Source organism: Manis javanica, chromosome 3 (genome assembly GCF_040802235.1).
Source record: "Manis javanica isolate MJ-LG chromosome 3, MJ_LKY, whole genome shotgun sequence".
NCBI lineage: Eukaryota > Metazoa > Chordata > Mammalia > Pholidota > Manidae > Manis > Manis javanica.
The window spans coordinates 43,664,295-43,682,398 of record NC_133158.1 but is presented as its reverse complement, the minus strand read 5'-3'; the positions used below and the strand labels follow the sequence as shown (position 1 = coordinate 43,682,398).

General features: G+C 41.8%; 1 protein-coding gene across 1 annotated transcript; it reads left to right on the top strand.

Annotated features, from left to right (window-relative positions):
- The first annotated feature begins 16,728 nt into the window (after positions 1-16,728).
- LOC118971721 (2-iminobutanoate/2-iminopropanoate deaminase) lies at positions 16,729-17,739 on the top strand. Its single transcript, XM_037014602.2, has one exon. The coding sequence runs from the start codon at positions 16,806-16,808 to the stop codon at positions 17,217-17,219; it is 414 nt and encodes a 137-aa protein (XP_036870497.1). The 5' UTR covers positions 16,729-16,805; the 3' UTR covers positions 17,220-17,739.
- Positions 17,740-18,104: the final 365 nt, after the last annotated feature.

The window sequence follows — 18,104 nt, the reverse complement described above, 5'->3', positions numbered from 1 at the left end:
AGGGGCTGCAATGGAAGGCTCGCCCCTTTCTGACCAAGGGGATACGTAGTTGCCCAAACGGGACCTATGTTAGTGTAATTGGGCTGCTGAAATGAGGTCTATAAACCAGATGACATAAGACCACAGCAATGTGCTGTTGCACAGTTGCAGAGTTCCAAAGTCCAAAATCAAGGCATCAGCAAGACTACACTCCTGACACGTGTGAGAAGAATCTTCTGTGCCTCTTCCAGCTTCTGCTGGAGGCCGACTGCCTCCATGTCCCTTAGCTTGCCAGTGTGTCCCTACAGTCTTCACATGGCCTTCTCCCTCTGTGTGTGTCTGTGTGTCTTCTCCTCTTTGTCTAAGGTCAGCAGTCATAGTCAGTGAGGGACTCACCTTCATCCAGCATGTCCTCATCTTAACTAATTATATCTACAATTTGTAGTGACCCTACTTCCAAATAAGGTCACATTCTGAAACACTGGGGGCTAGGATTTCAATATATCACTTGAGGAATACACAATTTGACCCATAACAGGACCCAAGATGCCTGCAATCAAAAGGCAAGAGGCAGGGGAAGAGTTTCTGGAGATAAATGAATGTGGACTTGGATGAGGACTCTGGAAACTTGCCCCACGTGTACCAGAGGCCCATTCAAGGTGCATATGCACAGCAAAGGAGTCCAGACTGGACCCTGGAGTATCGGCCTCTTCCCTCTTCTCTTGGGAAATGAAGTAATCAGACCCACATATCTTATCTTAAAAGATTGTTGAGATGATCAAATGAGAGATGGGAATTAGTTTTGATAAGGATCACCCAGACAACAACTACCTGCAATCATTACTGTTGATAACTGGACCTCTAGGAACATTTTGAGTGAATTTATCACTTGACAAAGCCTCACTGTGGCTGCTGTGTTTTGATTCAACTGAAATCAGGCACTGCTACACGTCTGGTCTCAACCACCAAGGGCAGAAATGGTCAAGAGTGTGAGCAGTGGCTCATCGTTTCTTCCTCCTATGGAAGATGGAGGAACAAATGAGACCTTCCACATGTATCTGGAGCATGTCTGCTGCCTACCAGTCACTATAGTAGCTCTGGAACTTAAAGGCGAGTAAGTATGGATGGGAAGGATGCCTGGGGAAGTTACAAGGATATATACACATAGAAAACCTCATCAAGCTGGGCACTTAACATTAATGCACTTTATACACTTCAGTGTATGTGAAAAAGAACAAGATGACTAAGACACTGTCCTTATCAATCTCACAACTTAGCAGGAGATTCAGATCATAGTTAAAATAATTTGATGAGATTAATTCTACAATCTGGGGGTGGCATATCTAACTCAGCAACCTGGCGTGTGTGTGTGTGTATGTGTGTGTGTGTGTGTGTGTGTGTGTGAGATAGAGCAGGTGTGGCAGGAAAAGGAATGAGAACGGAAGGAATGGTGCACTTTATCCTAAAAGCAAGAGGACACCTGCGTGTATAGTAAGCAGGAAGTGACCCAATCAGATTTATGTTTTGGAAAAGAGTCCATGCCACGTGCTGTGTCTGTGCACCAGATTCACTGCTCGTCTGTGAGGTAGATGCTCCTACAGCCAGCCCACACCTCGACAGGAAGTCGGGGCTCAGAGAGGCCCAGAAACTTGCTCTGGAGCAGTGACGGTGCCTGCCGTCGAAGTTGAACAGTCTGAAGGGGAGGCATGGAGCTGAATATATGTACAACTCACTCTGAGAGGACACCCCACGTTTGGGCGCCTGATGTAGTGTGCCGCTCATCTTCTTTGGGTGAAATGAGAGAACAAAAAACACAGACAACACAGACAGACAGACAATGGCTGCAGCCCCGATGTGGCGCAGTACCTTTATTTTTATACTGCCTTTCTCAGACCTCAGCCAAGTGCTATACTCATCTCTCCCTTTTCAGGAGGGGCAGGCCAGAAGTAGGGGCAGTGTTTTCACACATCCTCAAGGTCTCCCTATTTCCAGAGTGAGGAGTCTTGGCTCGTCTTCGAGGACAAGATATGTTTTTGTGGGCAGATAACTTCCAAGGACTGCACCAGCTGTTCTCAAGCTTGTGCTTTCCCATGCTGCGTTCAGACCTGGGAGAAGGTGCTTTCCCATTCTGCCTACAAACATGTGAGAAGACAAAGGCCATCCCCAACATCTCCCCCTTTTTTCTTTAATAAAACAACAAGCCTAACTCAGACTGGGTCAAGGCATGTGCCTGTCTTAGGTTGTATGGTTGAAGTAAATCCTTACCCGTCATGGGGCTATAGTCTTCTGTCTACCACTCCCTGTCTTAGGTTGGTATTTACAATTCAACCATATCTTACCCATCATTGGCTACTATACTTGACTTTAGAACTTATGATTTACAAGTGGGGGGGCTGTCTGCAATTTCAAATAATGCAGGTCTTTTAAGGCTTGTTGGATGAGTTTCCACATACTGCCAAGGACACAAGGCCTTAGTAACAGTAATAAAAGACATAAAATGCCTAGGGTTAAGAGAGGTGTGACAGCGTGCCAGAGACTATTCAGGGGTTCTTTGAACATGTCTTTTATCTGATTTAATATATCAGATGCAGTTTTGGCTGCAAATAAGATATGATTTAAATGGTTCTGGGGTGACTGAGGATATAACTCCCCATTTTTGTTTTTTCCAATTGAGCTTTAAGGGTGCTATGGGCATGTTCCACAATGCCTTGGCCTTGTGGATTATATGGTATCCCAGTTTTGTGTGAAATATGCATTACATGGCTGAGATTGAACATGTCGAAAGACAGACATAACTTGAATATATATATATAGGTTTTAACAAACTACTAGTTAAATTGCATACACACATTAACAGAATAGGAATACAGATACATAATAAAGGCAGACTTACAATTACTAGTTATATCTAATGAAATTAAGAAAACTAATTAGATAGCTTAGGCATTTGTAAAAACTTATTGACAATATGATGGATATCATCTAATTGATTTTGGGTAGTTTGAGAAAAATTAGACAAATTGAAACAGCACATTCTTAGAAATTGTTCACATCTTACATGTTCTTTTAACAGCAGATAGTCTATAGTAGCACGATTTTGAAGCACTGCAGCTCGCACTTCTCCCAGTTCTTGGTTGAGTTCAGATAATACAGAAGCAGTCAAATTTGTTGTTTTACTATATGCACAGGCCAGCTTAGATATCTCTTTCTGCATTCCAATGACAAGTCTAAGAACGGGCAGGAGGAACGCAGCTGCAACTGCAACAGCGGCAGGATTTCAAAGTTTCAAGTTTTCAGCACAGTCAGATGGCAGAGCTCGGAGAAGTCTCTTGCGCTTATATCCAGGTGGTCTATTAGAGCAGGAAGAATGAATCTCACACTACAAACACCTTGATAGTGTGAAGAAAGGGCTTGATATGTTTTGTCATTACACAAAAAATACCCAACTATTTGGAAGTCTATATCCAAAAGACCATTTTACATTGATTGTAGAATTACAGTAAGAGGGTACATGAGTACAATTAATACATACACAGTCAGTGATTATAGTAGTACTAACAGGTAAATTTAATTGGGCATCAAGAATAAGCGCTTTAGGGGGAAGAGTGATATTTATGTAACATGAAACATTCAATAATAAAGTTTAGCATTATTCTTTTTGACAGCACTTTTTAGGTAAGTATATATCAGGTAAATAAGCCAAATTAGTCAAATGTTTTCCTTGATGAGGAGAAGAAATTCTTCTGACATGGTCTAGGGGCCCTCTGGAAAATATCAGAGTTAATTGAGAGGTAAAAATACCTTTTTTTAAATTTGGTCTTGGGAAGTTGTCAAAAGTTTTTAAGGCACTTGCCTAAATAAAATTACAGTTATTAAATAACACTTATTATTTAACTAGAATGATAATAAGAAGGTCCAAAATCAAATGCAGAAGGTTACACAGCTAACAACACCTAGCCTAGTCCTTCCAATATTAAGATGTCACCTTCCCAAACACTCAGACAACTCATTGAGACTTTAAGCATAAGAAATTGCTTTAATAACTAACTAGAAAACTTTCTACAATCTTTCAACATTAAAGGTAGAGCAATAAACTTTTGTTCTTTTAACAAGCAAAAATTCTAGTCCTGCTGTGTACTTGATATCAAGATCCATTTGCTTTCAATTTCACACAGCAAGACCATATCAATCTTTCAGAAACTTCTCACAACTTTCTTCTTACATTCAGTGTTTTCTTTCCTTGAACAAACAGCTGTACTTTTGAATAGTTATCTTCTTTTACTTTCAACACAATGCATTTTTATTCCTTATACGTTCTCTTATTAAAACATACATTCTTTAGCATACACAAATGTTTTCCTTATTATATTAAGTAGTTTTCCTTAGAACTTAAAACTGTTTGGTACCTTAACCTTCAGTGAACACTGAAAAATAGGCCACTGAAAACTGTTACACCAGCATTCTTCAGATTGATACATTTATTAAAGTATTTTATCATTTTTGGAAATGTGCTTTGCAGCACAATTTCTCATTAAGTACAAAATATGTCTATATAGCTTAGCAAACTTTAAGAATTTTGGTTACCACAAAAATTCTCAGGCTGTTTGCAGATAAACACATTGTTATACATTAATACAGTATTATTATTAAAAAGTTTATTTGCTGTACTTGTTTACTTATTTTTAGCAACCATGCCAGATTACTTACAAAACTTTTTCAAACATTAGACAAAGTTAAGCTTTTCTGTAAGCATTTTCTTGAAATATTTAACAGGTAACATCAACTTAAGTGACTTTGAGTACACTTTGGCAGCTAATAACTATAATGACATGTCCATATCAGTTAAGCTTAAATTAGCATTAATGCTTAATATTTTTTATTAGATTTTCTGGAAATTTTAGAATGCCCAATTTTCACAAGTGCTTGTTTTTAAATTAATTTTTATCAATACTATCCTGAGGTAGAAAATATTTTTTAGTTACACACTTAGACACACAAACATACAGACTGAGACATAATGACTACAGTTGGCAATACTTTTCATATAAAAACATATACACAGACAAACTGACATAAAGATTTGAGTTACTAATATTTAATTGCCTTCCTTCTTCTTAGTTTATTTGATTAAAAGTACTTCAGTTTTCAAGAATACACTCTAAGGGCAAGCAGTTTACATAACTGGGTTAAGGTTTAGACGGCTTCAGTCCAGGGGGCTTTGCGCTGCGTGTCCGCAGCATATGCTTAAGTATCTGTGCAAATAGGACTCGGCTGTTTTCGGTCCCCGTGTTACTCTCAGAGGTTAAACAATCACCGCCCCTCACCTGTTTCGTGCGCGCACTGCTATCTCGCGGAGGCTCTCATGTACTCCTCCGTACTTCAGGTCCCTGTTCGGGCGCCACTTGACGGTGCCTGCCTGCAAAGTTGAACAGTCTGAAGGGGAGGCGTGGAGCTGAATACATGTACAACTCACTCTGAGAGGACGCCCCACATTTGGGCGCCTGATGTAGTGTGCCACTCATCTTCTTTGGGTGAAATGAGAGAACAAAAAACACAGACAACACAGACAGACAGACAATGGCTGCAGCCCCAATGTGGCACAGTACCTTTATTTTTACACTGCCTTTCTCGGACCTCAGCCAAGTGCTATACTCATCTCTCCCTTTTCAGGGGGGCAGGCCAGAAGCAGGGGCGGTGTTTTCACACATCCTCAAGGTCTCCCTATTTTCAGAGTGAGGAGTCTTGGCTCGTCTTCGAGGACAAGATATGTTTTTGTGAGCAGATAACTTCCAAGGACTGCACCGGTTGTTCTCAAGCTGGTGCTTTCCCATGCTGCGTTCAGACCTCGGGGAAGGTGCTTTCCCGTTCTGCCTACAAACTTGTGAGAAGACAAAGGCCGTCCCCAACAGAGCAGCCAGCCGGCAAGGGGCAGAACCTAACCTGAATCCAAGACAACACTCAGGACTGGTAAGGACTGCCTCCTCTGACAGGAAGGAGAAGAGGAGGAGGCATTGAGAGATAAGGAGGAGGTGATGAGAGGTGGGCAGGAGGTGGTGAGAGATGGGCAGGAGGGTATGAGAGATGAGGAGGAGGTGATGAGATAAGGAGGAGGTGGTGAGAAATAGGGAGGAGATGGTGAGAGATTGGGAGGAAATGAAGAGAGATAGGGAGGAGGTGATGAGAAATGAGGAGGAGGTGATAAGATATGGGCAGGAAGAGGTGAGAGATAAGGAAGAAGTGGTGAGAGATGGACCGGAGGTGGTGAGAGATGGGCAGGAAGTTGTGAGAGATGAGGAGGTGATGAAAAATGGGCAGGACATGGTGAGAGATGAGGGGGAGGTGATAAAAGATGAGCAGGAGATGGTGAGAGATGGGCAGGAAGTGGGGAGAGATGGGAAGGACACCAAGAGGACTCCCAGGGTTCCATCTGGAAAGCTGGGTGGACAGAGGTGCTGCTGACCAAAAACTGGGCCACCGTTATCTCTTGGAGGCTTTTCGTGTTCCTCTCCATTCCCACCCTCACACCCAGTCTACTCTCTGTGGAGCAACCAGCATGACCTTTTACTACACACTCACCCCCCAGATCACAGGAGGCCCTGTTCACAACTCTGATCTCTCACTGCACAAAATCCAAAGTCCTTCCATGGCCTGGGTCCTGCACCCTCCGCCGCTGCCGCCCCTCTGACGCATAGGTCTCCAGCTCCCCCCACTTGCACATTCAACCCTGGCTTCCTTGATTTTCCTGCAGGACAGCTGGCATGTTCCCACCCTCCACACATGACCCTTCTGCCAGATGCCCCATGGCCGCTGCCTTCAGCCACACCGGCTCCAGCGCCTGCTCCCAGAGAGCCCTTCCCGGAGCTGCCCCGCCCACGGCTGTTCCACCCTGTTGCTGGGCATCCTCGGTGTCCATTATAAACCCGCATGCCCATCAACTGGCCCACCCCCTCGGAACACTGGGGCTGCCCTTCTCTCACCAGCGCAGCCACCACACCCCCAGTACTGCTTCACAGGCAGTAGGCACTCAGTGAACACCTGCTGAATGAGGGAAAAGAAAGACTAGGTCTTCAAGGGAAAGTTCATATGAGCTAAACCTTACAGACCCTCAGTTCCATCTCCTCGGTCCCACATCCTGGGGGGCATCTAGAACCAGAAGAGCAAAAATGACATGGTGTTGGGGGGGAGGGACAAGCATCTCCCATGTCAAATCATCTCATGGTGATAAACATTTCATCAAAATAAATATTTCTTTACTCCCACTGGGCAGGTGGTTTGCTGATAGGCACTCTAACAAGTTATTTTTCAAACGAAGGGAGTTACTGAGTCTAAATATTTGAATTCTAATAGAAGGTCAAGGTGGGGTTCATATAAACTGCATTTAGAAGCAGAGAACACTTCAAAGGGAAACAAGCCCATGGGGAGCGATCGCCTGGCCTTGGGGACACAGTGCAGTTGGGGGGGGGGGGACAGGGCTGGGCCCAGCCAGGAGGGGAACAGGTCACATTGCCTGAAGGACCCAAGTTCCAGCCAGCCCCTGTGTCTGCCTGGTCTGAAACCAGGAGTGCCCACTGGCCCCTCTTGAGAGCCGAGAATTCACATAAAATTCCCAGAGACTAAGAAGTTCAAGGCAGCTGGATGTGGGGCCTCAGTACAGCAGATGCCCCAGTTCTGAATGGGGAAAAGGAATCCATCCTTCTGGGTTTAGCTCGGGGCTTGGGCATCGTGACATGACCTGCTGGGACACTGAGGGCAGCGATAGGGGAAGCAGCCCCATGGCCAGGTGACCCCTGCAGCTCAGCTCTGTGGCTTCCTGGACAGCATAGCAGATACTACTGGAAAGAGTGCTGATGAAATGCCTCAGGGCCACCACCATGATGGGAGTTACTGGGCAGGGAGGGACAGCGTCCCAGAAGGAGGGGAGCAAGCCTTGTGTCCCATGATGCTATTGGGTTGGGAGTGCAGTGGTTAGAACAGAGAGTCAGGCCTGGCCCAGCACCCCCGCTGTGTCCCCTGGGCTGGTGTGACACTGGGCAGTAGTTTAGCCTGTGGCCTCCAAAGGCTGCTCTGTTAACCCTACTTATGCCACAGGGCTGCCGGGCAGAACAGATGAGCTAAAATGTGTGAAGTGCCTAGAGCAATGCCTGGTGCACGGAGAGCAAAAACCATCCAGGAAGTGTAGATAATTACTATAAGATAAATTCTAACCAAAATAAGCAGGCGACAAGAGGCAACAAAGGGCCAGGCAGTTTATTTGAGCGCAATTCCCGGGCGAGGTTCACCAGTCTGCAGGAACGCAGGCTGGGGAAGTCGTGCCCAGCAGGGGAGGCGGGAAGTTTTTAAAGAAGGTAGGGGGAGGCAAAGCTTAGATTTACAGTGGCGCGAGGATTGGCTTGCCTAAGGCACACATTTCAGGTAGGGAGGGGGCAGCAGCCAGGAACTTTGGCACGTCACCAGTGTCCGACATGCTCACCCCTCCCTCCAGTGCCTCCAGCCTTACAATTACTTGTGTTGTTGTGTGCTTGGTTGTTGTGTTTGTGAGGTTTCATGTGAGGTTTGTGAGGTTGTTTCCTTATTGCTTGAGGCAATAAGGAAAAGCAACAGAAGAGGGTGGGTGTCAGCATGGAGAAGACAGGAAAAGATACACAGAAAGCAGAAGGCGGTGAAAAACTGAAGAAAATTGTCTGGAGGTTTCCTTTTGATTTACATGAACCAAATTTTAATGGATTTAAAGAAGTCAGACAAACTGGGAGCAAAATAAAATTGGATGCTTACCTCATTTCAGATATATTTAAAATGCTTATTTTAGAAACTAAACAAGAAAAAAATCATTTGAATGACACACACACACAAAAAAAAACAGAAAATTAAACCAAGCAATTCAGAGAGTAGACTATCCTGGAGAAAGTATATATAACCTAGGGGCCAGGAATACACTTGTCAACATGATAGAAACCCCAGAAGTTATAAATTAAAAGACAGTCAACTACAAGCATTTTTTGAATGGCAAAATACAGCAAAACAAAGTGGAAGACAAATGGGGGATGAGTTCGGCGCACCTTCACTACCCACAGGGCAGCTGAAGGCCTAGTACCAACCAAAGATTGAACACCTACCAATTGGTAACAAAAACGACAAGCCGGCTAGTGGAAAAACAGGAATTTTGATCCCAGAATTCTGATCTGACCCGTCACAGAAGGAAACAACACAGCCAGTAAACCTGAGATGTTCAACAACATTAACAGGCAACAAAATGTAAATTTAAATAACAATTAGATAATTGCTTCTTAGCTGGAAATCAAAAGGAATTAAAAGAAGTGGAAATCCTAATGTTGTCAGGATCAGGAGAGAAAGGGACCTTTCAGGGGAAGCTGGTAGCAAGGTGATGCTTTTGTAAGCTTTCTTTATTTGTAACAGATTCTGGCAATATGTATTTAAAGAAAACAAGAGGAAAAAATACACCTACCCTTCAATTTAGCAATTCCACTCCTGGGAATCTGTCCCAGTGAGGAAAAAAGCAGCTAAAGCTATTTGTACCATGCTCTCCACTGCAGCAGCCTTTGCTGAGATAACAGAAAGAAAAAAGTAAAAAGGAAGAAAATCATCTGGTGTCCATAAGTGAGGGATGTGGAATAAATTTGGGGACCTGCAAACACTGCAACACTACAGTAAAAAAAAAAAGCAAACCAGTGATGTGAGGACATTTCCATCACATTTGATTGAGAAAATCACAATGCAGACGGGTACATAAAAATCCCATTTTTGCAAAAGAAACCATATCAGAAACCTTATATCTTTGTCTGTATAAATGTGTATGTATGTGTAAGCAATCTCGTAAAGGTGGAAAAATGTTGCACACCAAACACAAATGTTTGTTTCCTGACTAGGCTAAGGTGGAGAGAGGGTAAGGAAGAAGGGAGAACATAACTAAAAGGACAAAGAAAGGAGTTTGATTTAGAAAAAAACCGCACTTGTAACATGAGCCCTTTTATGTAAAAAATAAGTGTTACAATGCAAATGTTAAAGGGAACTGTCCATGTAATAGGAGTTCTATTTTTTACTTATTTTGATCCTTTTTATTCTTGATAAGAACATCTAAAATGAAATTAATAGACAATAATAAAATAAAATAAAGTCAGTGAGAAAGACTGACCATAATACAAGGGCATGCATAACAAGTTCAGGTGCTGACCCTGGAAATCAATATTCTCTCTCTAATCTTCTCTCCTGACATTTTGGCCTGGCCTGGGTGAAACCCCACCACACCTTTAGGGATCGGTGCAAACCCCTGTCCTCTATCTCTGCCCTATTCAGGGCCTGCTCTTCCCACATCATTTGTTACTTCTCCTTGTGTGGGTAAAATTGCAATATTTCCAGAATCTCTCACCCAGCCTTAGTGAATCTCCATAGGTGTGTCCAAGGGATGGCGAGCAGTAGTCCATCTCCATATCAGTAGATAATTACAAGGGGGAATGAGGGCATATATGGACCAGAGAGATTGGGTGGGGTCCCTTTTTGCAGCCAGGTCCTGAGAGACATGGGTGAGCATAAGTGGACAACTGCTTGTTCGCAATAAACAGGTTTCACCCACTTTATTTCTTCCTTTGACTGATTTTGGCTCCAAAGGTAATTTGCCCCTGGGTGGGAACTTATTTTCCCCCCAGAGTTACACCTTGTCAGCCACATCCTCATGGAGTCTGGCTGACAGGAGACTTCATTTCACACTGCAGCAAATGAATTGGCCCTTTTCTCATTCTAAAAATCCCTAAGCATCAAAGGGCTGAGCCAGGAGAGGGGAAGGGTCAGAAGCCAAAAGCCAGAGGAAGTGACCAGAGAAAAAGAAGCCTGTTTCCAGGGTTCACCTGGCACAAGCCCTTGCAGAGCTGAGCAGTTCTGGGGACAGGGAGGGATGCTGGATGGTTTTAGAAGAAAGGGAAAAGGGTGTTCATGCAGATCTGGGGCAGAAAAAGCTAGAAGAGAGAAGGCCAAATTCAAAGTCTACTAGGAAATCTTGTGCAAGATCAACCACACGTCAGATTCCACTTCTATGCCATAGTCCTGCATAGTGCCCTGCAGAACCATTGCATGCATGATTGCAGCCAAGGGCATGATCCTCTCAGCCCAGAAAGTCCCAACTGAGCAGAGCTCTTAGTCCATGAACTGGGCAGTGATTGCTTTATCCACACCAATTTCCATGTGATTCACCAAATTTTAAGAGAAGTTTTGAAAAACAACTCTCAGTATTTTAATTCCCTCATCATTATTTCTCTAGGGACAGTAATGGGTATTATTTCAGGAGTGGGTATAAAGCAAGTAAAAAATATTTGATTGCCACAGCTATTAATAGCCTCTTTTATCTTTGACAAAGGTCACCCATTCAGTCCTCAGCAGATGCTTTCCAAGGTAGGTAAGAGACCTCAGAATACAATCTACAACTAGGACATCTTGTTCATTTAACAGGGATTTATTGAGCTCCTGCTGTGGGCTAAGATTGTGGGCATGGGAATTCATAAGTGAGTGACCACTTCTTTCATGGGCTTATAGTCAGCATTACATTATACCCATTGAATGGAATCTGTGTTCACTCTGGTTTATTTCTGAAAGCAACTCAAGGAAGAGAACTTATTAAGTCTTAGATGATTCTTACCTGGTGTCATCTTCAAGAGCTCCCTAATGCAATTTGCTATCATGGAAAATACCAACCACACACAAGTGCAAAGATGTAAATGGATGTGTGGTCATTAAAGTGATGTTTGCAATAGCAGCTAGGAGTAAAAATCAAAATGTCCACTACTGGGGGCCAGTTAAATAAATAATCATGTGTCTAGACCATAGAATACTATGCAGCCATTAAAAAGACAGGGCACCTTTAGAGTACATACACCAAGATTTCCAGGATGTTTTGAAGTGAAAGAAGTAGGGTAGGGAAAATAGTGGGTAATGTATGTTCCCACTTACATAATGAAATGTGCAAACAAGATGTTTACACATACACAGGCAACTCCAGGAGAGATATATAAGAAGCTATTATCCAGTGTTGCATCTCAGAAAGGGGACTAGAGTAGGACATTATTCCATATCCACTAGCAAGGGATACATGATTCCATGAAAGTATTTCCTTTCAAACAGATATTTTCTTGTTACTTTGAGTTCATTTTACTGCGCATACATGTACTTCTTCAATTAAAAGTCATTAGCATAGAAAGATATCAATAGCCTTGAGACATTTTTGCCTATAATTCTGTCCAAAATGTCAGAATCTGTAAACCACTAAGTCAGAACCAATATTACAGCCAACAGCCACATGTGGCTACTTATATTTAAAAGTGAACTAATTAGTGCAGAGCCGGAGCTAGATGGTCAGAGGAGCTAGGCAGCCCCAGTAGCCATGAGTCACCTGGCTCACAGACTGACTCGCACAGTGGAGAAACCACCTCAAAAACAGAAAAGCAGAAGACAGATGGGACACATCCTGGGATTGGCTTAAAGATGGCAGCGTGAGAAGACAAAAACTTCCTCCCAAAACCATGTATGATATGAAAATATAGCAAATACAATGAATCCTGAAAGAGCAACTCAAAAGAAGCTGGTGACAGTCTGACTACATCTGGGGTAAAGAGTACCTCATAGAAAAGGGTGAAGTAGCAAAGCCCTGAAATGGCAGGACCCAAGCCCTCCTCCCACCGAAGCTCACCAGTGGGAGGAAGAGAAACTGAGTGAGTTGGGTAGAAGCCCAGAACTGCCGAACACCCAGCCCTGAAGATCTGCTCCGGGAGCACAAGCCCACATTACACGGTGCTCTGGAGATTAGTGGGGTTGGAAAAGAGACAGGCAGAATATTCAGAGAGAGACTGAGATTCCAGCCGCTTCTGGAAAACAGGTACCCACAACCAGCCTCTCCAGGACAAAAGAAAGGTGGGTACTTTGAAAGACTTCCCAACAGCAAGAGGGCTGCTAAAGGGGCAAGGATTACACAGAGTTTGCTACTCAGGAGAAAGGACAGGGGGACAAAATCATCCATGTGCACTTAGCCCAGCAGATTAGGAACTCTCAGGAGCTTCAGGCGCTCCATCCCCCTGGCTAGTGATGTGTGCCGAGGTGCCCCACTGTGAGATGCAACCTGCCAATCCCTCCACCCAGCCGGCACCAGTTTGCAAACATGCTGCCCCTGCCATTGCACCAGGCCAGCCAGAGGGTGGTTTCGCCTATGGCAGCTACAAGGGCATAAAGCAAAGGTTTTTCTCTGTGTGCTCAGTCCACTGGCCCTGGCATTGGAGGCAGACACTGCAGCTGGGAAGCAGGAATGAGCTCTTTCCTCCTGACAGGCACCAGTGCTGCTCACCTGTGTCCCACAGCATCACTCCAGGTGCTGGGAAGCTTCAGAGAGTAGAGCTTCTGGGCACTAGAGGGCGCCACTTACACAAAATTATTATTCCAGAGTAATCAATACAAATACAAATATGAAATGGCAAAAGAGCCTGGTACAAACCAAAATTCCACAAACACCAGAAAGAGGGCTAAGTGAAATTGAAATAATCAATCTTCCTTATAAAGATTTCAAAATAAAAATCATAAAAATGCTCATGCAGCTACAGAAAAATATTCAAGGCCTCAGGGAGGAATTCAAGAAAGAGACAGAAACCTTGAAAAATATAGTATCTAAAATGACACATATAATGGAGGGATTTAAAAGCAGATTTGATGAGGTCGAGGAGATGGTAAATGAAATAGAAATTAGAGAAGAGGAATACAAAGAAGCTGAGGCACAGAGAGAAAAAAGGACCTCTAAGAATGAAAGAATATTAAGAGAACTGTGTGACCAATCCCAATGGAACAATATTTGCATTATGGGGTATCAGAAGAAGAAGAGAGAGAAAAAGGATAGAAAGTGTCTTTGAAGAAATAACTGGTGAAAACATCCCCAATTTGGGGAAGGAAATAGTCCCCCAGGCCATGGAAATGCACAGATCTCCCAACACAAGGGACCAAGGAAGACAACACCAAGACAAATAGTAATTAAAATGGCAAAGATCAAGGACAAGGATGGAGTATTAAAAGCAGCTAGAGAGAGAAATAAGATCACATACAAAGGAAAACCCAACAAGCTGTTGTCAGATTTCTCAGCAGAAAACTTACAGGCCAGAAGGGAGTGGTATGATATATTTAATGCAATGAAACAGAAGGATGTCAAACCAAGAATAGCCTACTCAGCAAGATTATCATTTAAATTTAAAGCAGGGATTAAAGAATTTCCAGATAAGCAAAAGTTGAGGGAAGTTGCCTCCCACAAACCATCTCTACAGTTTATTTTGGAGGGACTGCTACAGATTGAAATACTCCTAAGGTTAAATAGCTGTCACCAGAGGAAAAAAACTATAGTAAAGGAAGTAGATCAATTAATTACTAAGCAATTACAAAATTAAATCAACTACTCACAAAGTCAGTCAAGGGATACACAAAGAGCACAGAATACAACACCTAATATATAGAGTGGAGGAGGAAGAAAAAGAAGGTAGGGGAAAAAAGAACCTTTAGATTGTGTTTGAAATAGCATTCTAATGAGTTACATTAGACTGTTAGATAGTAAAGAAGCTACCCTTGAACCTTTGGTAACCAGTTATCTAAAGCCTGCAATGGCAATAAATACATATCTATCTAATCACCCTAAATGTAAATGGGCTGAATGTACCAATCAAAAGGCATAGAGTTACAGAATGTATAACAAGCAAGACCCATCTGTATGCTGCCTACAAGAGACTCACTTCAAACCCAAAGACATACACAGACTAAAAGCAAAGGGACAGAAAAAGACATTTCATGCAACCAATAGGGAGAAAAAAGCAAGCACTGAGGTACTTGTATGAGATAAAGTAGACTTTAAAACAAAGAAAGTAACAAGAGACAAAAAGGATATTATATAATGATAAAGATGTCAGTCCAAGAGGATATAACCATTATAAATATCTATGCACCCAACATAGGAGCACCTACTTATGTGAAACAAATACTAACAGAATTAAAGGGGGAAACAGAATGCAATGCATTCATTTTAGGAGACTTCAACATACCACTCACTCCAAAGGACAGATCAACCAGACAGAAAATAAGTAAGTACACAGAGGCACTGAACAACACACTATGACAGATGGACCTAACAGACATCTACAGAACTCTACACCAAAAGCACTTCTCAAGTGCACATGGAACATTTTCAAGAATAGATCATATACTAGGCCACAAAAAGAGCCTCAGTAAATTCAGAAAGATTGAAATTGTGCCAACCAGCTTCATAGACCACAAAGGTATGAAACTAGTAATAAATTATGCAAAGAAAACAAAAAAGCCCACAAACACATGGAGGCTTCACAACATGCTCCTAAATAATCAATGGATCAATGATCAAATAAAAATGGAGATCAAGCAATATATGGAGACAAATGAAAACAATAACTCATCACTGCAAAAAAAATCTGTGGGATGCAGTGAAGGCCATGCTAAGAGGGTAGCATATTGCAATCCAGGCCTACCTCAGGAAAGAACAATCCCAAATGAACAGTCTAAGTCACAATTAATGAAACTATAAAAAGAAGAAAAAATGAGGCCCAAAGTCAGTAAAAGGAGGGACATAATAAAGATCAGAGAAGAAATAAAGGAAATAAAGAATAAAACAATAGAAAAAAGTCAGTGAAACCAAGAGCTGGTTCTTCAAGAAAATGATCAAAATAGATACAACCCTAGCCAGACTCATCAACAAAAAAAGAGAGTCTACTCACATAAACAGAATAAGAAATGAGAAAGGAAACATCACTATGGATACCACAGAAATACAAAAAATTATTAGATAATATTATGAAAAATGATATGCTTACAAATTGAATAACCTAGAAGAAATGGTCAGCTGGAAAATAAAATCTTTCAAGGATGACCCATGAAGAAACAGAAAATCTGAACAGACCAATTACCAGCAACAAAATTGAACTGATAATAAAAAAACTACCTAGCAACAAAATTACTGGACCAGATGGCTTCACCACTGAATTTTATCAAATGTTTAATGAAGACCTAATACCCATCCTTCTTAAAGTTTTCCAAAAAAAAAAAAACATGTAGAAGAGGATGGAATATTCCAAACTCATTCTATGAGGCCAACATCACTCTAATACCAAAACCAGGCAAAGACACCACGAAAAAAAGAAAATTACAGACCAATATCCCTGATGAACATAGATGCAAAAATACTCGACAAAATGTTAGCAAACTGAATTCAAAAATACATCAAAAACATCATCCATCATTATCAAGTAGGATTTATTCCAGGGATGCAAGGATGGTACAACATTCGAAAATCCATCAACATCATCCACCACATCAACAAAAAGAAGGCAAAAATCATGATCATCTCCATAGATGCTGAAAAAGCATTCAACAAAATTCAACATCCATTCATGATAAAAACTATCAAAAAAATAGGTATAGAGGGCAAGTACCTCAACATAAGAAAGGCCATATATGACAAACCCAAAGCCAACATCATACTGAACAGCGAGAAGCTGAAAGCTTTTCCTTCAAGATTGGGAAGAAGACAGGGATGCCCACTCTCCTCACTTTCATTCAGCATAGTACTGGAGGTCCTAGCCATGGCAATCAGACAACACAAAGAAATAAAAGGCATCCAGATCTGTAAAGAAAAAGTTAAACTGTCACTATTTGCAGACAACATATTGCACATAAAAAACACTAAAGAGAGGCTGGTTTAGTCGGGTGGGCACCAACACGGTCAGTGTACGGGGCTCTTTTCTAGGAGCGGCAGTAGAAAAAAAGGGTTTGCCATGTCGTCTCTGATCAGAAAGGTGATCAGCACTGCGAAAGCCCCAGCTGCTATTGGTCCCTACAGTCAAGCTGTATTAGTCGACAGGACCATTTACATTTCAGGACAGCTAGGCATGGACCCCTCAAATGGACAGCTTGTGCCTGGAGGGGTGGCAGAAGAAGCTAAACAAGCTCTTACAAACATGGGTGAAATTCTGAAAGCTGCAGGCTGTGACTTCACTAGTGTGGTAAAAACAACTGTTTTGCTGGCTGACATAAATGACTTCAATACAGTCAATGAAATCTACAAACACTATTTCAAGAGTAGTTTTCCTGCGAGAGCTGCTTACCAGGTTGCTTCTTTGCCCAAAGGAGGCCGTGTGGAGATTGAAGCTGTGGCCATCCAAGGACCTCTCACAACAGCATCACTATAAGTGTTATTTATATAACACATAAGTATAATACTTATTTCTGGAATTTTAATAATGTTTTTAAGTTAACATCTGATCTTTACAATTGATGTTGAAAAGTGTAAGACTGACTAAAGTACCTGAAGCTATTTTGGAAATACCATATATTAAGGGGAACTGAACATGAATTGACGATTAGATGATGAATCCAGTTACTGATGTTATAAATTAATACTTATGTGTACTCATATTCCTGGATGTGGGAAAAGAAATGTGCATTACAGATTCCCAAATAAATAAATGGAAACGGAAATAACATGTAGGAAAGATGAGTCAGTATTGCTGAGAAATAATAAAGCACACATTTAATTCATTAAATCCTATTAATTGAATGACGTGAAATATTTAGTTCTCATGTCAGATATATGATTCTGCTTCTACTTGAGTAAAGTTAAAGTATTTAACTTTGAGTAGTAAAGGGAATTAAAGGAGAAAGTGGACCAAAATTTTATATAGATAATATTTTTCTAATGGAAATAAACATGCAGATTTAAAAAAAAAAACACTAAAGAATCCACCCCAAAACTACTAGAATAACTGAATTTAGCAAAGTTGCAGGATATGAAATTAATACACAGAAATCTGTTGCATTCCTCTATAGTAATGAAGAACCAGCAGAAAGAGAAATCAGGAAAACAATTTACAATTGCATCAAAAAGAATAAAATACCTAGGAATAAACCTAACCAAGAAAGTGAAAGACCCATACCCTGAAAACGACAAGACACTCATGAGAGAAATTAACGAAGACACCAATAAATACACTCCATACACATGGATAGGAGAATTAATATTGTCAAAATGGCCATCCTGCCTAAAGCAATCTACAGATTCAATGTAATCACTATCA

What these genes read in the sequence shown, in the direction of transcription:
- LOC118971721 (XM_037014602.2), top strand. Translation starts at nt 16,806, where the DNA reads ATGTCGTCTCTGATCAGAAAGGTGATCAGCACTGCGAAAGCCCCAGCT.